General features: G+C 47.8%; 1 protein-coding gene across 1 annotated transcript; it reads right to left on the reverse strand.

The window, feature by feature from the left end:
* Window positions 1-269: 269 nt before the first annotated feature.
* Window positions 270-20,641, reverse strand: GCH1 (GTP cyclohydrolase 1). Its single transcript, XM_085060997.1, has 6 exons — window positions 20,276-20,641; window positions 9,439-9,548; window positions 7,250-7,305; window positions 4,384-4,415; window positions 3,382-3,466; window positions 270-2,580 (listed from the first exon to the last, which is right to left on the reverse strand). The coding sequence occupies exons 1-6, from the start codon at window positions 20,577-20,579 to the stop codon at window positions 2,454-2,456; spliced, it is 714 nt and encodes a 237-aa protein (XP_084917123.1). The 5' UTR covers window positions 20,580-20,641; the 3' UTR covers window positions 270-2,453.
* Between the last annotated feature and the right edge of the window lie 1,496 nt (window positions 20,642-22,137).

A 22,137-nucleotide genomic window follows, 5' to 3' on the forward strand; every position in this document is an offset into this window, starting at 1 on the left:
GCCATTGCCACCCACCATCCCTGCTGCAATGTATTTTACTCATGATTCCTCTGGCTCCAAGGACCAGTAAAAACCAGGTGACACCAAATCCTGGAGATTTTTGCTTCCCAGTCACCAGCTGGGGACTCACCTGTGGATAACAGCATCACCCATCCCAGAGGAGCAAGATAACAGCATCACCCATCCCAGCATCTCCAGCTGGGCAGAGGGAGCTCATGCCCTTCCCCTGAGCAGTGCCATCACCTCCCAGCCCCCAAGGATGCTCCCACTCCAAAGGATAACACTGTTTAATGTTCCAGACACAATGGGCTGTGCAGGACAGCAGGGGCTGTACATCCTATACATATTTACACACGGGGGGAGTTAAAGCTCATGTATTTGAACAATGCTGAGGTTCCAAAAAACACACCGAGGCTGACGACAACAAAAATGGGAACAAAATCCAAGGCCACCAGTAGAGAGAGGTATGCTTTAAGGGCCACAGGTCACATGGAAATAAAACAACAGTGGTGGTGCACAGTGAACTTTGTCCTGAATAGAGATAAGTGGTTAAAACGCAACTTTTTGGGTACCTCAGGAGCAGGACAGTGTTTTCCAGAGACCTAATTTCCGAACTCAAGTGAGGAAGAGAAACAAATGTACTGCTGTGTGCCCCTTTGGCCCTCAAAATCTCCTTCCAGCTGAGCTAAAAAGAGAGGTTTACTGCCAACTTAAGGCGAGAAAGATTTAAGGCTTTTCAGCTGGATATTTGTAAAATACTGAACTGAAAAGTGGTGATGTCAGGAAAACAAATGCCACGGAGTTGGTGTGGTTCAGCAATGTGCAGCACAGCCTTGTTTACACCAGTGACAAACACTTACAGCACCTAATCCTACAGAATCCAGGACAGAGGACGTTATAAAAGGTTTTCCCATAATGCTGTGAAGGTCATCAAGGTAAAATTAGTGTAATTAACCACATGAGCTCGCTCTCCTCGAACAAGTTCTTTAAACCCAATCTGAGCAGACCTGGATTTTCATTTTGCTTCCAACAGGCAGCAATGTTGGAGAGGTGGAGCTGGCCAGAGCAGGAACTGCCCCTGAGCTTGGTGTCCAGGACATGTTGGATTGATTGATATCCAGAAAGCACAGAGAGCCCTGGGAACCTGTGGGCATCCAACCCCCCGGATGACATTTGTTTTGCAAGCTCGGGGTGAGGAGGGTGGTTTTCATTTGCGCCTCATCTTTTCCCAATTAAGAGTTACAAAACACCCATTAAAATGGTCACAAAGCAGAAGCTCAGCCAAGTCCAGCTGGACTGAAACTTTTTGTACCAATTCTGCCACTTCCAGAGGTTGCCACATACACAGAAGAAAAAAATGTGGTTTGATTCATTCTGGTGGCCCTGGGAATGCCTTTCTCAGCTGCTCTTACGAAATGAGCTGTTGTCACTCCAGGTTTCTCTGCCCTGAAATGACCCAACCTGTCTGCAGGGAGGGGAAATTCCACGTGCTGTGCTCAGGATTTCGTGCTCACCTTTGGTCCAGCATTGGGAATGGAAACCTTAGAATGCTTGGAAAAAATCTTGGGGAAAAAAAAAATCTTCATTTTCATATTATCAGACTAATTTTAGTTTCTCAGTCTAACCTGCAGAAATCCAAGAGGGAAAGCTGGAGATATAAATATCATTAAAAACCTCTTTGGATACCTCAGTACTTTGCAGACAGACTCTGCAGGGGTTTTTTTCTCCCCTCTGTTAAAATTTTCTCAAAGACAGTAAGAAACTGACAATTCAAGTGTTCAAACATTCTGAGGCACAGAGAAAAAGGTCCACAAACCCCTTTGTACTGAGATATGACTGTGAGTCCAGATAATTCAGAAGTTAATTCCCTGCCTGTTAAGAGGATAGGAAAAACAGAGTTTACACATTTCTCAAACAAACAAACAAAATACACAGAAAAGGAAGGTGAATACCAGCAAGAATATAAAACACACCAGAGATAACATCTCAGAGGTATAACACACATATCCAGGTACTGAAACAGACACTGCAGGACTTGCAATAAAACAGAGTCAAATAATTTGGGACAATCCCAATCCTACAGGGATCCACAGCCTTTCAGTTGTTTCCTGTGCTGCTGCACATTTATTCTAACAAACACAACTATTTCATAAATATCCATTTCACTCCCAAGCCCCACTTCTCTCCTGACAGTGGGATATTCTGCATTACTGATGGAAAAACATTTCCAAACTCCTATTTGCAGTTCATAACTCTGTGACATCAGCATCAGTGGCAATCCAGGAGGAGCCTCTCTCATCCCTACCTTTTCCATTTGCCACCAGGAGTCTTTCACTGCACAAAGACTATGACAACAATTCACAACGATTCGGTTTGGAAGTGGGATGTGGGACAAGGACAGACAGCGACACAGGACAGAACAATCCAGAGTGCAGCCAGAGGGTGACACAGTTTCAGCTCCTGATGAGAGTCAGGAATTCTTCACGGGTCTTTGGATCCTCCCGGAATACTCCCAACATTGTGCTGGTGACTGTTTTACTGTTCATTTTCTGCACCCCACGCATGACCATGCACATGTGCCTAGGAGAAACCAGAGGGCAGTCAGTGCATCAGGAACACTCATGGGGAAGGAGAAATCCCACGGGGAGAGATGTTTCTGGCATGGCCACAGTCGGTTCTGGGAAGGAAACAAAAATCCACATCCAGAATGGGAATCTGCAGCAGCTCAGCTGTGGAAAAGAGTCACACTGAGCACTGCCTTCTCTCCCTGATGCCAGGAAAATCCCACCTTCCCAAGGTGTGTTCTGATCACAGGGACATGCCTGCTGCTAGTCACAAGCTCTACACTGCTCGAGGAGGCAGGAGGAGAGGGCATGGACCTGGGACAGCTCCTTACATCTCACAGGATCAGGCAGTACCCACTTTAAATGGCTCCAGCACAGCAGGATTATCAATATTTTATTACTACCGCTACTATTACTACTACTGATATTTCATTATGAATAGGGTTGTTGTTATTATTGTTGTTGTTGTTGTTAATTATTGCTCTCTCTGCCTGATAACCAAGCACTGCATACAGCCAAAGGGGAGACAGAAACCAGCCCTGCAGCACTGAGCTGGGATCACACTGAGCTGGGATCACATCCATGGAACATCTGGGATCACACTGAGCTAGGATCACACCCCAGAGCACTGGGATCACACAGAGCTGGGATCACATCCATGGAACACTGGGATCACACTGAGCTAGGATCACACCCCAGAACACTGGGATCACACCCCAGAACCCTGGGATCACTCTGAGCTGGGATCACACCCCAGAACCCTGGGATCACTCCCCAGGACACTGGGATCCCATAATGGAACCCTGGGATCACTCACGTAGCTTCCACGACGACGCCGACCCCGGCAGGCTGTAAGGCTTCTGTGATGGCAATTGCAATCTGTTTGGTAAGGCGTTCTTGGACTGAGGGAACAACAGCAGGTCAGACTCCCAGAATCCCAGAATGGTTTGGGTTGGAAGGGACAACAAAGCTCATCTTGTTCCAACCCTCTCACCACGGGCAGGAACACCTTCCCTTATCCCAGGTTGTTCCAAGCCCTGTCCATCCTGTCATCCATTTGCATCCTGGAACAGATCTTTTATTTTCTTGTTGATATTTGGAGCCATTTTTGCATTCCACCTCTCCAACCACAGTTTGTCCTAACAGCTCCTCTATTTCCTATCTTGCAGTTAGATTTTCTTGCCTCTCTGTTTGCTTTCTGTTTTTAACCTGTTTGTTCCCAACTTCACTGCTACACGATTTATTCCACACACCCAATTTCCCTTCTTAAGGAAAGGAAATGGGGGTAAAAAAAGGAGATTTGTCCTGCAAAGCTTTACCTCCTGCAGCTCTAGCACCCTCTATTCACCAGCCTGATGGTCACAGTGACACTTCTGTCACCAGGAAGAGGCCAAATTTCCAAATTCAACCAGAGGACAAAGGCAGCAGGCTCAGCCCAACCCAAGGTTTTGGATCCTGCAGCTTCCTCCCCTTCTCAGGGAAAGGAGGAAGCTCTTGCTTCACTGCCTCAGACACGAATTCCTGAAGGCATCTCTCCAAATTTCTGTGGGTGAGTTCCTCCCCAGCAGCATCCACAGTTATTGCTGGCAGCTCTACCTGGTAGCACATTTATCCTCAGAATCAGTGCCTCAATTCCTTCCTCCATCTCCTTTCCCCTTCCCTGGGAATACAGGGGTTAAGTACAACAAAAATCTGAGAAAAACCTCTTCAAGAAGCATTTTTTAAAACTCCATCTCTCTATAGCCCACCCCCCAGTTAGCAGCCCCCTGCACTGACCAGGAGAAGAATGCACAAAACAAACCCAAAATTTCTTGTTTACCTTGTAATCTTCTACTGTATATTTCCACAATCCTAAAGGAAAAAGGAAAAAGACAATATTACAGTTATTTCCAGCTGGCCACTGACTGATCTTCACAATTAACTTGAAATCCATGGCCATGCTGCTGCCCTCACAGACTTCCCTTGGCTCATCCCTGTGTTTGGTGAGAGTTTCCCCCACCTGCAGCCCCAGGGACCATTTTAGGGCAAAGCAGTCACTTCTCCTTGGTTCTCCTGCTGGTTTGGGATTCCTTGTATTCCCACCCACCTGGATCTCATGGCTGTGGGAGAATCCAAAGACTCCCTGAGCCCTAATCCCTGAGCTGAGGCCAGAACATCTCCTCGTGCTTCAGAATAAACCAAATGCTGCCCTAAGGACGATTTGGATAATGGATTCCCAGAAGGCTCCTGAAATTGAGCAAGAAATGCTTTGGATTCTTTCATTTAACCACAAATTTAGCTAAGAACAATGAGACAGAATTGGTTCTATTCAAAACAGAATCTCTCCACCCATATTTCAGCCCATCCTTGACATTTCAGTGCAGAGATCACCTTAATGGTTCTCTCCAGCACAGCTTCACATTTGAGCCACTGCTGGGCAAAGCAAGTGACACTTACTGACAGCTCTAGAATCCACACACGTAAGAAAAATCCATATAATTGCTCTGTAACTCCAGGGGCTGCTCACGCCAACCTCAAATGCTTAATTACACATCAAGTGGCCACAAAAAGGAGTTGCTATAGCAAGCTTTGATACCTGTCTGGTCACACCAGACAAAAGCCAGACACTGGCTGGCAGCCTGGGGCATCACTTACAAGAATCATCCCCGACAATGAGACTCTCCTGCTGTTTTGGGGAGAGAATTAAATGCACAAACTCCCCTCCAGCAATGAAATGGTTGTGTTATAGCATAAACCAAAGCAACAGAATATTTAGATTAACTCTATGGATGGGAAACATGCTGTTGCTCAGGTATTGCATAGAAGTCCTAACAACGTGTTTATGTAAAAAAACCAGTTATTTGAAAGAGCATTTTCAAGCCTGAGCTTAAAACCCAGAGAAAGATGTTTGTTTACTGAATACAGGTCATCCACAGCTACAGAAACTCACCACATTAGGCTAATCCTATCATGAAAGATTAGGCCTAGAGCACCAGCAGCCTCACAAAGCTCTGCCTGAACACTGGTTGCATTATATAGGGCAAGAAAAGGAGGCACAGTTTGGCTCCCAACCTCTTCATGGCAAACACTCAAAGTGAGAACATTTTGTTATACAAGGATCTAATCTTTTCATTATTGCAGTCTAGGGGAGTTTTACCCTCACTTTCAAAAAGAGGCAAAATGTAACCTTTGGGCACAGTGCAGGAAACCTTGCACAGAGTGATGCAGAATAAATAGCAGGGAAATTGTACATTTCTAGCACCATTTCACTGAATGTGGAAATCACTGAGAACCATTTTTACAACTGCAATCAAGAGATAAACAGGGAGCAGAGCAAGCAGAAACCAGTGGATGCACATTTCAGATGTGATCCTTAATCCTTCACTGGAGCCCTACAGCAATGAAACTGTGTGCTGAGGACAAGCTCTGCAGGAAGGATGGATTCTCTTCAGAAATCCAACTCCAAAAAACATGCAGGGAAAAAAAAAATCACACATTGAACAGCCTATTTCAGCCTTTCAATCAGAGCAAAGTCCACTCCTAAAGCACTTGTGGAGATGCCTCCCTGCCATGTGAGGTCACAGAGCAAAGGTGTGACCTCCAAGGATCCTTCCACTGCCAAACCCACCTCCCTGTGGTGCCAACAGGGCACAGAACAGAGCTGTTCTCACTTCAGAACATTTTGCTGTCATGTGCTGCACGTTTCTCACCTGCTAAGAAAGCCCAGCAGGCAGATCTGCAGGGCTAATTCTCATTAGTGTTATTGGAACTACAGCAGGATTTACAGACCTAGCAGGGAGAGCAGGAGCAAAAAACTGTGTGGTCTTTCTAAACTGCAGCCAGATTTTGAGATTTGTTTCTCAAAAACAGACCCAAGCAATCTGCTGATGGAAGGGATCTACCATCCTCTTCCTCACCAAAACTAGAAAGTGTCACTTTACAACAAGAGTCAGTGCAATAACTGACCCAAAGGCACTTGCTGAGGAAAAAAAGCTGTTTTACATAAATGGATTTCTCAAGTGTATCACAATTGCTTTGTTTCTTAGGCTGAACCTTATCTATAAAATCTACCCCACAGCGCTCTCAGCGTGTCTTCAGTGAAAGAAAGAAATGCCAAATTTATCTGAAGAGTTGGCTGAGAGATGAAAGCTTTAAATTCAATTTTTTATCTATAAAATGGGTTCGTTCACAGTTTGGAAGTTTCAGGTTTTTGTTCTCATTAGTCAGTCTGCACTCAAGTAGTAAAAAGCTGGAAATTCTCACTGCTTTTTGTGGCCTTCCTTAGAACATGACCAAATTCTCTTGTTCTTTCAGTGCTCTGGGGGAACCTGTAAAAGGCATTAGGGTTCTACTGCAGCCACTGGTGTGAATTAACACACAGCTCCAAGACTTATCTGTTCTCTCCACAAAAAACCCAAAAAACAAGCAAACAAAAAAAAAAAAACAAAACCAAAACTAAACCAAACCAAACCAACCAAACAAAAAAACCCCAAAAACAAACAAACAAACAAACCAAACAAAAATAAAAACCACCAAAAAAAAACCCCAAAAAGCCCAAAAAACCAATGCTGAGGATTGGTCTAAATCCAAATCCAAATCCAGGACACAAAGTGGGCTGAGCTTTAGAGAGATTAAAAAGATTAGCAGAGTTAGCAGCGCCTGGAATCCTTTTTACAAATTAGCATCACTTTCATTAGAACACTTACCTAGCCAGCTTGCTGAGGCCAAGCACTTGTTTGTTAGGGAGATAACCAATGTGTACCTAGATGGGGAGAACAACCATTAGCAGCAGCAAAACCACCCAGCCAGGGTGTGTGAAACTCATGCACAGACAATGAGATGTGCATTTGCCCCAGAAGGAACTCTGGGACAGCCCAGGAATCTTGGCATGTGGCAGGAATGTGACTCCATGCAAGCCTGGGGAGCTGTGGAGCTGAGCCTGAGGATGCCTGGGGAGGTCCTGGAGAAGAGCAGGTGAGTTTGCTGAAGGAGCAGAAACATCACAGCTCTCCAAGAGTCGAGGCTGATGTTCCAAGTCTCAGGAATGCTCCCTTTGGGTACAAAGGCAGTTTATTACTCAGCACAGCACTATTTGTCTAAAATAAACTTTCTTTCAAGACCTTAAATGGATTTAGGGAGCAGAAGGAAGAGGGATTGTGCTTTACTCCCAGTGAAAGTTCTGATGGTAAGAAGCACTTTGCCACCAAAAATCAGGCTGCACTTCCTGATTTGATTTTTTTCCTTATTTTATTATCATAGATTGTTGATGATTAACTCAGCTACCATCCTGCTTGAATATAGATTTGCTGAACATGCAGATGCACCAAACTGGAAAAATTTAGTAGAAAGGTGCTCAGATATGAAGGGAAAGACATTTAGCTCTTTGTTTTTAGAAAGCCATGCAGGCTATGAATTCCAGTGGGTTTGCAGCCATCACAGATTACAAACCAGCATTTGTGCCACTGTACCAGAGACTTGAAAAATTAGCCAAGATCCAGCAGGGGAGTGTCAGTGGGGGATTCTGGCTTTGCCTGGAGGCTCCATCTCAGAATCCTGTGCTGCTGTACCTACAGTAGAGGTACCACAGTGTACCTGATTTCCTGGCTAACTTGCTCATTCCTACCCCTTCTGTTGAGTAATCAACCCACTGACACCTGGAAAGACATGAAACATTTCAGACAAAGTGAGAGACACTTAGACAAAATGTTGAATCCTGTTCCCCATGTTTTTGGGAAATTTCTTCATTTCCTTTGAGGTAGAATTGTAAATGCAGGACCTACAGGTCAGGGTTTGCAGCCTGCTTGGAGCACCCAGCAGGGCAGTGGTTACTCTGAATATTTAGAGCCAAACCAAGCCATTTAGCAAGACTGAGTTGGTGTTTAGGAGAAGATTTGTCCAAACCACACAGGCTGAACAGCTGGATGTAAAAAAATTGCTCACATTGCCACAGGAGCAACGGGGAGAATATCCACAGTACACACAACCAAGAGTAACAGGCACGACAGAAAGCTAGCACAGAAAAAGAGGTCATCCTGTTTTCCCATATAAAACACCAACAGCAAGAAAAGGAAGCAGACAGAACTCAGTTGACTGAACTAAATAAACAGCTGATTTCTGTTCATGTATTATATTTTGGGGAGACAATTAGCTTGGAACATATGTGGCACTGATGGAATTTCACAGACAACACAAGCACTGCTGCTCTTGGACCTGTGAGCTCTTTATGGCAACAGATGGACCAGACTGAGCTCCATCCTTCTGTGCTGGCCAGGGAGTGAAGGGGCTGAGGTGTGCAGCTCCCACTCAGAACTCTTCATCACCTCTACAGTAGTGAACTGGAGGACTTTTATTTTCTTTTTGAGGCTGTCTGCATTACAATTCCCACACCCTCAATCTCCAGCCCTTTTCACAGGAGTCCCCAGTTAAGTTTTGGCCACCTGACTGGGCTCACACAACTAAGGCAGGGCTGCTAATGAGTTTGTTCCACTGGCAGAGGGTTTCAGAGATGGATGTGCACTGGGTAGCTCTGAGCCAGGAGCTAAATCCATGACAGAGCCAGTGTGCAGGGCAAGCTGGTTTAATATCGAAATGTCTGCCCTCCAGGCTCTCTGCTGCCTCATGGAGAAGAGCTTTGATATGAAATGTCAGAAACCATTAGATTACTTAGGGTAGGAAAGGTTGAGCATTATATTCCAGGAGCTTAAATTCAAATAAAAGCTCACATTAAGGAGGTCTTCCTTATTTGTATTCTGAAGATTAAACTTCCAGAACTGTAGCCGTAAGCAGCAAGTACTTACAGCCTTAAAAGCTTTGCAGCTGCAGCTACAAAGTCTTTTACACGTACTTCAGGTCTTTTATTGTGCATTCCCACATTTGTTCTGTGAGGGAGAGTTACCTTTCCAACAAATGGAACGAGGTGATGCTCACACAATGAGAACATGTCTATGTCCTTCACAATTACCATCTCATCATGGTCTTCGTCGAAGATGGCGTCGTTCAGGACATCTGAAATTAAACATTTGAATTAAAAATAAACGCAAAAAGCACGTCAGGCTCTGCCAGCCAGAGCCTGAGAAACTTTGCAGCAAGGGAAGAGGTCTCTCAGGGCTACAGATTTAGGGTTAAGGTCTGGGGGGTGAGGAAAGAGTAACATCACAAAGCAGATTTTGGTTATATGATCCCACATTAGCCACAGTGTCAGACTCCCTGTGTGCTGCACCACAAGTCAGCCTGGAGTGTTTCATCTAAATAAGAGCTTTAACACAGCTTAAAGAACAGTTTAGAACAGGTCTGGTCTTTGCAGAATTAGTGATGTCTTAAGAGCAATTAAACCTACAGCTGACAAAGAGCACATCTCAAAGTGGGTTTCCATTGCTGCTTCCACAAGCAGAGCTGAGCCTGAGGTGGGAGAAAAGCTAAACCATCACAATGGTTCCTCCAAACACTTCAGCACCATCATCACTGTCTCAAAGGAGGCTTTGCATGCAAATAAAATATTATTTCATCCTGTAGCATGCCAGGCTGCAGCTGTTCAGGTACACACAAAAGTCAGACACACATCTGGGGAGAGATTTGCTGTCCTGATCTGAAACAGGGAGGCATTTCCACACCCCAGCCTAATTCTGCACCTCAGAGTTAGCAGAAAACTGAGGTGCAGGAACCCCCACAGAGAGGGAAGGGAGAAGAAACAGCTCAGTAAGAAAAGGAACATATAACATGACACTTTGCTAATCCCAGAGCTCAGCAGAACAGATCCTCAGCTGATTTTCCACTTTCAGCTGTCCCTTCACAAGTCCCCACACAATCCTGGCACAGCTTACAGCACAAAGACTGCAGGCACCTGGACCATGCTCAGAGAGCCTAAAAAGTAGAGTGCTCCCAAAAAACCAGATCATTTGAAGAACAAGAGAGAAAAGTTGTATATGAGGGAGAAACTTGCAATAGAGAACTATCTGTACTGATGGGCAGATAACAGGACAGGGAATTCCACAAACAAATTCAGCTGGAAGCTGCACAGAGTGTTCAGAGATCCTTCCAGGAAAGCAGAGTACCACACAGCTCAGCCAGGAGGGGAAGCAGGACCAGAAGGGGAAGCAGGACCAGGAGGGGAAGCAGGACCAGGAGGGGAAGCAGGGCACTCAGGGCTCCTCCCTGCCCCACAGAGCCCTGCAGGGTGGTGACACAAGCTGGTGACACAAACCCAGCCGTGCTGCCTGCTCTGCTGGCCTCGTTTCCCTCCCCTGGCAAGCACGTCCAGCTAATGGCCACCATCTGCTGCTGATAAGGGATCATCATCACGGAGCAGTTTAATTTCCTGCTCGCTATCAGCAGCGCACAGGTAACCCTGGAAACTGCGAGAGATGTTCCGCCTGTGACTCTGTCCTCTCCTGGGAAAGGCTGGAAACCTGCAAGGATGAACCCCAGAAGGTTTGGATCGGGTCAGAGAGCAGGAGCAGCAGCACAAAAAGGGCCAGGGAGCAACTCTGTAAAGGCACATGATGGTGTTCTTCAAATTTCAGGGTGTAACTTAGACCAAGGACTGCTGGAGAGGGATTTGATCCCATGGGCAGCATCCTGCAGTGGTGTAATCATGAATTCAGCCAGGAATAGGGAGAATCCAAAGCAGAGGATCTGAACAGGCTCAGGGGAGAGGGAAGGGGAGGCAGAGCAGCTCTCTGGGCTCTGAGCTCCTCCTGCAGCACTCTCAGCCCTGCCATTCCCACAGCAGAAAGGCAAACAGAGGCTGCACAAAACCTGCTGCTGTGGCCAGGGTTATTAAAACAGAATCCAAACAGATCCACAGAGCATCTCCAGAGTGGCTGCTGCTGTTATTAGACCCCCAGATCAGCTCACACCAGCCTTGCCAGGAGCATATCAGAGCCTGATGTCAGATATGGATTTACGTCAGCAAAGCAGATTGTTCAGAACAACCAGAAATGGCCAAATTCTCATTAAGTTGTGGCAATGTGTGACACAGAGCAGGGCCAGAGCTGCAACAGCAGGAGCTTCAGCCATGAAACCTCATATAGGTGTACCTATAGATGAATATGCACACTAATTAATGTATAAAATATATATTAATAGTTCCTTACAAACTTTCTATCTGTATCATAGAGACAGCTCAGCCAAAGGAAAGTTTAAGTGACTTCAGAAGTACCACACATTCAGTTTTAGGAGAAAAAAAAAGCTATCCTGCATCATTCTCATGGCTAAAGCAATCAAACAGGAACTCAAAGTCACCCACCCTTCATGCACATCCCCTCTTACCCCACAGCCCAGCCACAGCAGTGTGGGCAAAGCCTGGGGGTTTTAGGGGTGAGAAAACAGATCTGCACATCAAAAACACAGCCACAGAGCTGTGAGATGCTTCACACTTGGTATTTATAGTGCTCTTGCCATTTTTGCACCTTATATTTATTTAATATTAGCCTCAAGTCGCAGCCACAGACAACACCTGCAGCAAGATGTGCTGATTTTGCCAGCACCAGCTACTCCTTGAGAAAACAGTCCACAGAGAAAGAAACCAGCTCAGTGCGAGGCAATCCAAAAACTCCTGCAGGAGTGCCAGGTGACACAAGGACACAAAGGTGCAGCAAAGTGGGAGGCTGAAGGCACAACTTGAGTAAATGGGCACAGTGTTGAGAGCCCCAGTCAGCCCTGCTCTGCTCCAGTCCCTCCTGCTCACACTTCACAAGCCTCTTTTCCTGGAAAAAAGCACAATTTAAAACCTGCCCATCCCTACACCTCCTCCTTTTCAACCCAAGCCCTGTGTTGACAGAGGAGGAGGGAGCAGAGCATCTTCTCACAGCTGCTTCTACCTGTGTCCCACTGCAGCAGCTGTTTGCAGGAATTACACAGGAGATACCTCTTTGGCAGAGACCCAAACACCTCCTGCAGGGAGGAAATACCATTTCATCTCAGTTTGTCATTTGATTTTTTGTTGTTGGTTTTTTTGTTGGTTGTTTGGTTTGGTTTGTTGGTTTTTTGTTTTGGTTTTTTTTTTTTTTGGTGGGTTTTTTTTTGGTTTTTGTTTTGGGTTTTTTTTTTCATTTGCAATAGCATCAAACAGGACCCTGACAAACTCAGCCTCTATCCTGCAGCACCTGTTCTGGAGAATTTAACAGAGCTGAAAGGACAGAAGAGGAAACATCCTCAGATTAACCAACCCCAGAAGAAAAGCTAGGGACAAATTTTTGCCCCTTTCCCCATTCTTTCATTCTGCCTACTAGGCCAGGCTGCCTGCTCCACTAGCTTGATTTCACATTTTGTACAAAGTGCTCTCTAAATTACTCCAGCTGATTTTTCCTTCAGCTCAAAGTTCTGTTCCTCTTGTAAAAACTTCTGTAGACTCTTAAAACTGGGCAGTCACCTGTGCTGTGAGTTAACTCCTGAAACAGAGCAGAATTAATTCACCCTTTATCTTCAAAAAGAGTTGATAAAATGAAAAAAAATCAGAACTGGATGAAGACAGAAGGAGAAAGACCTTTCAGGATTTTGCGTCAGAGCTAAGCAAAGACACCTGTTGCTATAGAAACTATTTGCATGGCTTTAATGTGACACAGGGAAGCAAAAGCACCTCTGGCAAGCAGAGGAGGCAGAGCCCACCCAGCTGGGCTCAGGAGGTGGAGGGATGAAGGAGAGCAGCTCTGCAGCAGCTTCCCAGCACTTCAGAGCTGTTCTTTTCCTGTGCCTGGGAGGGAAGTGATGCAGGATGTTCTCACTGGGAGTTAAAGCTCTTCCCGTGGTGTTAAATTGCCTCACAGCTGAAACTGCAGTGCAGGTTGCTCAGTGCCAGCAGGATGGAGGCACAGGGACTCCCTGCACTGCTGCTTGGGCTCATCCAGCCTGGCAGGGACAGCAGGCACAGGGATCTCCTGACCCCCGGGGCCAGGCTGTCCCCACAGTGACCCTCAGGGGCACAGGCAGGGCAGCACTGGGCTCAGGACAAGGCAGGATGATGTCCCAGGGGATAAAAAAACCACTTTGGAAGGGCAACATGAATGATCAGAAACCTGCAACAGTTCAGATCCAAGAGGTTACAACACCTAATGAACTCCTGACAAACCCACAGCAGGACCAAAGTAAAGCCCTGGCTGACCTCAGGAGCCTCCAGGAACACAGAGTTACACCCAAAGCAATGCTTGGAGCTCACAGGAGCCAGGAGAAGGTTTGGAGGATGCTCCAGAAGAGCAGGGCTATGATCTGGGACCAAAGGCTAACAGGGCTTTAGGGCAGAACCACCTGGGCAATGCTGGCAGATATTCCTGACTGCCTTTTCCCAAGGAGTTCCTCTCCAGCTGAGGACAGATGGAACTGGCAGCAGCAGACACGAGTTAACAGCTGAATGTGTGGCAGGGAAACCAAAAGACTGCAGGGTCAGGAAGAAATCTGGAAGGAAACTGCTGTAAAAACCTCTCAGCTGCTGCTGGGTAAGCAGTAAAATATAGAGTCAAAACCAATTTTCTTTTTTAACTCATGTGATGACACTACAGGTAACTGTAGTTAGCGAAAATATTCCAGACAAGCAACGAGAGAATTATTGCAGCCTTTGAGTATTAAAAAGGCACCAGGAATTTGTTATGCATACAGAGAACCAGGCTATAAAATCAGTAATGTAAAGGGCTTGTGCTGCTGCAGAAAGTTAATGATTTCAGGTTGCTACAGAAGGGGAAAGCTCTGGGTTTGTCATTTGCTTCAAGAAGTCTTGAAGAGCTCTAGAAAGAGCCTGAGATGCCACATGACTATTGAAACAGGCAATAAAGTTCAAAGGATGCAGAGAAATGAGCACTTATCATAACACTCCTTCCTAGCAGGAACCAGGAGAAACCTCAGATGCAAAAGGATTTACAAGTTTCAGATTTCATCACCAAAAGACTAGAAACAGAGACTCAACTTCAGACAGGAATATTTGCTTCAGAAGCAAAGCTGAATCCCTCAGTTACCAGAAAGGAGGTGAACCAGATGAGTGATTTAAGGGACATTTCACAGAAGCAAAGATAAAGGACAAGCATTGTTGCTGTTTGACTAATTCTGTCTATGATTTGTAGAGCTCTGTTTATTTTCCTGTAATACACACTCTGTGTTGCACTCAGACTGGAGTCTATTCATAAGAAATCAGCTACTGCAGACAGATGAAGCCAAGATTAGGTTCTAGAAGTTGTCCTCTGCCAGGAGGTTTATTAGGATGAAGGAAAGCAGCATTATGAAGATGCTCATTAAAATGTATCAGGATTTCAATAACCATTTCAATGTCCCATGCCAAAGAAGATGCTCATCCACATTTCTTTCTGAAACTGAAAGAAGGGAGAAATCAAAGACAAAACACTTTGGAAGAGCAACCTGGATGATCAGAAGCCTCCAACAGTTCAGATCCAAGAGGTTACAACATTCAATAAACTCCTAACAAAACCCCAATTAAGCTTAGCATTACTTGAGCATTAATAGGCAGGGGAGATGATCCAGGAAAGCCCCAGCAGTTCCCAGAAGTTTCACCACATTTAGTGTGTGTTCCAGCATGGGAAGCTTCCCTTCTATGGGGGCAGAGGTTGAAGAAACCCCAAAAAAACCTTGCCCTGAACCCTCCTGGTTTACAAGAAAAAAGCCACGGCTGAGGGTTCAGCTGTTAATAGCTTGTGCTGCTGCATCCATGTCCTCACGGATCAGCCAGCAGCACCTCGATTCCAGGAAAATCCAGCACCTCCCCAGCTCCTAGCAAAGGGCAACGCTGCTGATCAAACAGCCTTGTTTGCTTAAGGCCCTGTGTGTTTTGACACAGCAACGCTTAGCACCTCAGCACAGCAAACCCAGCAGGCTGGGAACATTTACGAGCTTACACCGTTGTTGTCCTCTATAAAAATACCAAATCCACACTGACTAGAAGAAAAGAATATTAAGGTAGATTTTTTTTCACCCTTCAGTGCAGGAAAAGCACATAAAATAATGAGTGAGGAAATGACCTAACTAGTTATTTGCTTTGAAATAAAAGCTGCCCAGCAGAGTCACTTGGCTTCCAGGCAAATAACATGCAGCCTTTCAAACCACAGAGGTTCAGAGAGCAAAGTTATTCCCTCCCAGTGTTTCTGATGTTCATTTCCTTGTTAAAGATGCTGAAAGGACAGGTAAACCTGCCAACATGTCTGAAAGCTGCAGTGCCATGAATAAAGGCTGGGAGATTTCAGCTGCAAGCACACTTTGGTGAACAGGTTTTGCTTTGAGTCTTTCATGGCTGATGAGAACAATTTAACTTCCTCCTGCAGATGCAGGCAGCTCATCCAACCCTGTGCCTAATGTTTCCTGCAGGATTACACAATCCAAACCAGCTCATTTATGATTCACCTTTCAAAGGCATTGCTTCTGTAACTTACCAGTTGCCTGGGTCTGAAACCTTCAGCTTCAGTTGCAAGTTAGTGCAGTCTGCAGCCTTGTACTTCCATTTATTCACTCATTTACTGCCTTTGCACACACTTGTGCAAAGTGTGTTGTTAGACCCTCAGAAGGTCTAATTTATTGTCAGCACCTCTGAGCACAACATTCAGCCTTTAGGCAAAGGAGGGAGAAGGTTTAACCTTCGTGTGGCAGGGAGTTGCCTGAACCAGCTATCAAAAAGCTGAAGTCACCTGGCTCTCACAGCCCTGCTGTTAGCCTTCATTAATCAAGAGGATTATTCTGAAATATAATTTGCACCCAGAAGGAAGAAGCTGATGGATCTGACCCTGGAAAAGAGAACACAGAATATGTGCTTTTTCACACAGAAGCACTGCATGAAATTGGAAGTTACTTTTTTGGTGACTTTTCTGCTCTGCCATCCTCACCAGCACACTGAGAGGTTTCTGTTGCAGCAGCTGTGAGTCTACACCAGTGCTCAAGCTCTGCACTGAGCTGTCAGGATTTTTAATCTGGTCCCCAGGTGGAATTTATTTGAAATCACTAGAGGCATTCTTGCTACTCCAATCCAAGTGTGATGTCTGGTACTACAGGAGTGAGAGCAGCACATCTGAATACATCCTGTCAATGGAAGAAGTTGAGGCCTTTGGTAAGGCCAGGATTAATAAATGACACTCTGGAATTAGCAGAAAGAGCCAGATACAGATATTTAACAAGTAAATTCTGCTAATGGCTCTGACACACAACACTGAGCAGCTGCAGAGCACAGATAGCAGAGATGAATGGGGGTGAAGCAGGAGCAGTCACTCTGCACTGCTGAAAACAAGGGAGGAAAAACACAGTGTGGAAGCTGGAAAGCAGAATCAGCTTCTCTGCTACTCACAAATCTGAATGCAGAGACACAATTCAGGTGTTATCTTCCCTGCAATACTACAAAGGTCAGCTATGGGAAGTATAAACACAAATACAATCAGGTGTCATGGAAGCAAAGTGACAACACCCAGGACAGGAGATCAAATGCTCAGCACATTTAACCAGGTGTATAATGTTCTCAGACATAACAACATGGAATGGTTTGGGCTGGAAGGGATCCTTAAAGGCCAGCTAGCCCAACCCCCTGCAGTAACACAGCAAAGGAGGATCAAGTCAAGCACACCAAACACAGACCTCTGGCAGGGCACTGGCAAGTTTGCACTCTCCAGAAGGAGCTGGGGAAGGGTCTGGAGCACAGGGAACAGCTGAGGGGCTCAGCCTGGAGAAAAGGAGGCTCAAGGGGACCTTCTCAGTGTCCACAACTCCCTGACAGGACAGGGCAGCCAGGGGGGTCAGGCTGTGCTCCCAGAGAACAGGGACAGGACAAGGGGAAATGGCCTCAAGTTGCACCTGGGGAGGTTTAGATTGGATATTAGGGAAAAATTCTTCACTGAAAGGGTGGTCAGGCATCAGCACAGGCTGCTCAGGGCAGTGGTGGAGTCCCCATCCCCAGAGGATTTCACAGCCATGTAGATGTGGCACTTGGGGACAAGGGGCAGTGGTGGCAATGCTGGGGGAATGGTTGGACTTGATCTCAGAGGGCTTCTTAAACCTAAACAATTCTGTCATTTGATGTATATCTATCACTTCTTTGTGTTCCTTTATGGAAAATGCAAACACCACCAGAAACTAGCTGCTCTCCTCCTTCCTCCCTCGGGCAGCTGCTGCAGCAGACAAGGTCAGAGGGCTGATTTTCAAGCCTGTCCCTGTCTGACATTCACCACCCCAGGTCACCTGTGTCCCTCCTTCCTGGCTGTACCCTCTGGCAGCACCTCCACACCCTGGCAAGGTCTGTGAGCTCAGCAGAGACCTCTTGCAACACTCTTTGCCTATGGCCATGTGGTTGTACAACCACCACCGCTGAGTTTTCACCTGAGGAACCTTTCTTGGGAAGATGGAACTTGCAGCTATTCTAAGAGCCCCTTATCTTCTGCCTGTTGCAGGGATAAAATGGAAACACTGCTCAAAACACACCCTGCAAATCACTGCTTTAACCTCTGCCTACCCAGACAGCTCCACCTGAGGAGATTAATAAACTGGGGAAAAAAAAAAAACAACTGAGAAAGCAAGAGATCAGGACAGTTTTTTGGCAGTTTTTCGGGAGAGTTTGGGGTTGTTTTGCTTTGGTTTCTCTTTTACAAACCCCTGGCTGGTCCAGTTCCCAGCCTGGCCAGGCAGAGAGCTGGATCAGCCTGAGCAAGGGAGCAGCACACCAGGATGCAGCAGCAGAGACAGCAGCAGCCCCACAGCTCCTTTTGCACCCCAATACTTTGTAATTGTTGGCTCCAAGGTTCATGAGGTATTTAAAACTCCCTAAGAAGAATTTACTCTCATACTGACTCTCCTAACAAACTCTTCATCCAATACTTGCTTTGCTATCTGCTGTGGGTTTGTCCTTCAGCTGCAGCTCTTCCTTCTGTTTGGCTGGGAAGAGTGAGAAAAGTGGAAGCTGAGCATCCTGCAGGAAGAGGTGAGTAGCTGGAAAGTAAAAGGATTCCCCACCTGACTCAGGAAGCAATGATAGTACCACAGCTTCACGTGATTTCCTAAAAAGAAAAAAGCAGTCCAGGAGTAGAGCAACCAGCAGTGACATTTTTTACCCTTGGATATAACACAGCTCTCTCCCAGGCATGGATATTCAGGAGGGGAATATCCAGAACTGCTCTGCTTAATGAAATGAATGTGAGAGATTAGAAGATCATTGAGATACCAGAAAATCCACAATGGAGCAGGGAAAGGCTTTTTAAATAACTTCAGGTAACATGTGCATAAAAACCAGGCAGTGAGGTAAGAGAGGACTCAAGAAGGGCAGCAACCTCATCCAGGTTCAGCACAGAAACTCATGCTCAAATTATCACTAAAAACATTCCTCCTGCAAGAAGGATGACTGAGACACCTCCTGTGTTTTGCAGCAGTAAAATGAGGAAAGTTAATCCCAATAAACAAAGGATATTACCATGAAACCCTGCTGAAACCTCACCTCAAACACACCGTGCACCAGGACTAAGGGAGGAACAAGGTTGGCCACTGCAGTCCAGAGCCTATTTCTGGATGTGAACCCAAAAACCTGAGTTGATCTGAAAGGCAAAACAACTCCCAAGGCAGAAATGCTGTTCCTGGGGAAAGCTGGGACACAGCACTGGCACAAGAGCTTAAGCTGGCCATGAGTAAGTTAATGCTGGAAGTTGTAGTAATCTGATTTCAAAAGAGCCAACAGCTGAGAAATAAAAAAGGAAACTAAGCACAAACCCCAGCCTTTAAGCTGAAGCACAGAGCACTTCGAAAAGGACTCTGATGTGCCAGCAGGAGCTCCCTGATGCCTTCAATCAGCACAGTTCAGCCTTTGCATTCAGCTGCAGCACCCTGGTGCAGCTCTGGAGCAGCAAAACACAGAGTTCTGTATTCCAGAGAGCAGACAGGAGCAGCTCCTGCCTCAGCCACGCTCACAGATCCTTGCTGACAGCATTTGCATTCCTCACTTACAGGAACTTGCCTTTTACCGTAAGAAGGAGCAGAAAGGGGAACTCCCAGGCTCTCCAGGAGATTTTTTATTGTTTTATTGGGTACAGTCCTTAGTCAAGAGGCTGAGAAGATGGAAAGTGATGTAAAAAAGTAGATTTTCGAACAGTATTTACCCTGCATTGAGCCACGAGTTGCTGGTGAGAGCATTTCCCAACCAGCTCCTCTCCTCACACCCTCATCCAGCAAGCAGAGACACTCAGCTGGGGCAGGGAGGAGAACCTGGGCTACCTCTGCACACCTGCATTTGCTGCTGGGACCCTGAGATGGGGAAGGGATCACCCTGTCCTCCTCCTTTCTCCTTGCCTCGCTTCCTTAAGTTTCACTCCCACCTTTGCAAAACCTCACTGGATTAAAGCACCAGCAGAACAGGACTTTCCCTGAAAAAATTCAAACCGTTTCCGTCTGCTAATCGAAACGAATATTCCCACCCTGTCTGAACACAGCCTGACTCGGCCAGGGAGGGATGGAGGAGGGAACCCACAAGTTCCTGTGCCAGGGCTTGAAAAGTAAGAGAGTAAGTTCTTCCAGCAGAAGAGAGAAAGCAAAAGCACTTGCTCTGCTCACCCCAAAAGAGAGGTTTACGACAGAATGGAAACTTTACCCACACAGAGTTTAATAAAAAACCCGAGATATCTGGGCAGGGAGGGGACAGCGAGACATACAGGTGATGACAAGGGAGCACCAGGTGCGGTGACAGGGTGAGGATGAAGGAATGTATTTTAAGGAATAGAGCAGCCCAAGCTGGTCGCTCCATCCCCGCAGCCTCCCATCCCGGCCCGGGGAGCTCTCCCTACCCGCGATGGTCTCCTGGTAGCCCTTGGTGAAGAACTGCATGGCCGTGGCAGCTCTCCAGGGCGTCTTGAGCAGCCCCTGCCGCTGCGGGTCCTCGCCCAGCGCCCGCAGGATGGAGGTGTAGGCGGCGGCCAGGCCGGGCAGGCTCAGCTCGTTGTCCTCCTCGCTGCGGGGTCTCTCTCCCCGCCAGCCATCCCCGCTGCCGCCGCTGCTGCTGCCCGGCGGGACGCGCGGCTTCTCGGCGGATGGCGAGGGCGGCGGCAGCTCCCGCCGGGCATAGCCGTTCCAGCCCCGCGCCGCCTCCATGGGCAGCGCTCCGCCGAGCCGCCGCAGCCCCCGGGCTGTCCCTGCCCGGCCCGAGCGCTGCCCGCCGCCAGCTCCGCCGCTTTTATCCCGCCCGCGCCGCTGCCATTGGCCGCCAGCGCCGCGATGTCACCGCGAGTTGGAGGGAGGGGGAGCGGGGGGAGCGGGGTGGGTACGGGGATGTCCCGGGATGGGGATATGGGGGGAATGTCCTGGGATGGGGTATGGGGATGTCCCGGGATGGGTAACGGGATGTCCCGGGATGGGGTAGGGAGGATGTCCCGGGATGGGGATATGGGGGGGATGTCCCGGGATGGGGTAAGAGGATGTCCCGGGATGGGTAAGGAGGATGTCGGATGTCCCGGGACGGGGTAAGGGGATGTCCCGGGATGGGGTAAGGGGATGTCCCGGGATGGTTAAGGAGGATGTCCCGGGCTGAGACCTGGGATGGCATTCTGGGAGATCCGAGCGGATCCCCGGGCTGAGGTGTGCGCTGGGGGCACAGAGGGATCCGAGGGGATCCCCAGGGCTGAGAGCCGGGCTGGGAGTGCAGGGATGTCCCTGGGCTGAGCGTGGGCCGGGGGGGATCCCGGGATCTCTGGAACTGAGGGTACGGGGTATCCCCGGGCTGAGACTCAGGCTGGGAGGGCAGGGGGATGCTCGGGGCACGGGGGGATCCCTGGGCTGAGGCATGGGCAGGGGCTGTGGGGGTATCCCAGGAGATCTCCAGGGCTGAGGACACGCCATCCCCTGGGATGAGGTGTTCGAGCATGGGGGATGCCCCGAGCTGGGGCTACGGGAGGTTCCGCAGTGATCCCAGGGCTGAGACCCGCACTGGGGGTCCGGAGGGTCCGGGAGGGAATCCCGCGATCTGAGGTGTGCTGGGGGTATGGGGAGATCACCGGGGCTGGGAATAGGGTGATATGATTCCCTGGGTGAGGCACGAGCTGGGGATTTGGGGGGCCAGCCCGGAGCTGCTGTAGGGTGCTCCCTTCCATCACCCCAGTTAGGGGATGGGCTGTGGGGAGCCCAGGGTGAGCAGAAGGGGATGGAGATGGGTGGTACAGGTGCTGCTGGGATGTGTGTTCATGCCCAGCATGGCAGCTCCCAGCATAATTTTCCATTTTCTCCCCATTCCCTCAAACTCCAGGAGCTGGTTCCTTTCCCACCAGGGTGACATTGGCACATCCCTGCCAGCTGCTCCCTGGCACTGCTGGAATGTCACCACCACCATCCTGAGGTGCTGTGGGTCACTGGGGTTGGGCTGCAGTCACCAGAATGATCCCAGGAGTGGACTGACCCTGCTTTGGGATCATTCCCACTGCTACATCCCAGCTGGGCTTCCATCCCTTTCCAGCCCTGATCTCTGCAGACACCTCCCAGCTGCAGGGCTGGTGTGTCCCAGGGTTTCCATATCCCACCTGTGATTCTGGAAATGGAGCTCTGATGACCAAGACCAAACAGTCTGAAGTTTTTCCGTGGGGAACTTGTTGCCATGTCACCCCCAAAAGGTGATTTGAGCATCCTGCATCCTCCTGGGCACTTTTGGGGCAAACCCAGC

Source organism: Lichenostomus cassidix, chromosome 5 (genome assembly GCF_008360975.1).
Source record: "Lichenostomus cassidix isolate B80296 chromosome 5, HeHo_3.0, whole genome shotgun sequence".
NCBI classification, from domain to species: domain Eukaryota; kingdom Metazoa; phylum Chordata; class Aves; order Passeriformes; family Meliphagidae; genus Lichenostomus; species Lichenostomus cassidix.

Coding starts and splice junctions, on each gene's coding strand:
- GCH1 (XM_085060997.1), bottom strand. CDS start 20,579: ATGGAGGCGGCGCGGGGCTGGAACGGCTATGCCCGGCGGGAGCTGCCG. Junction 7,306..9,438: donor TCGTTCCATTTGTTGGAAAG/GTAACTCTCCCT, acceptor CTCCCCATCTAG/GTACACATTGGTTATCTCCC. Junction 4,416..7,249: donor GGCCTCAGCAAGCTGGCTAG/GTAAGTGTTCTA, acceptor TTTTTCCTTTAG/GATTGTGGAAATATACAGTA.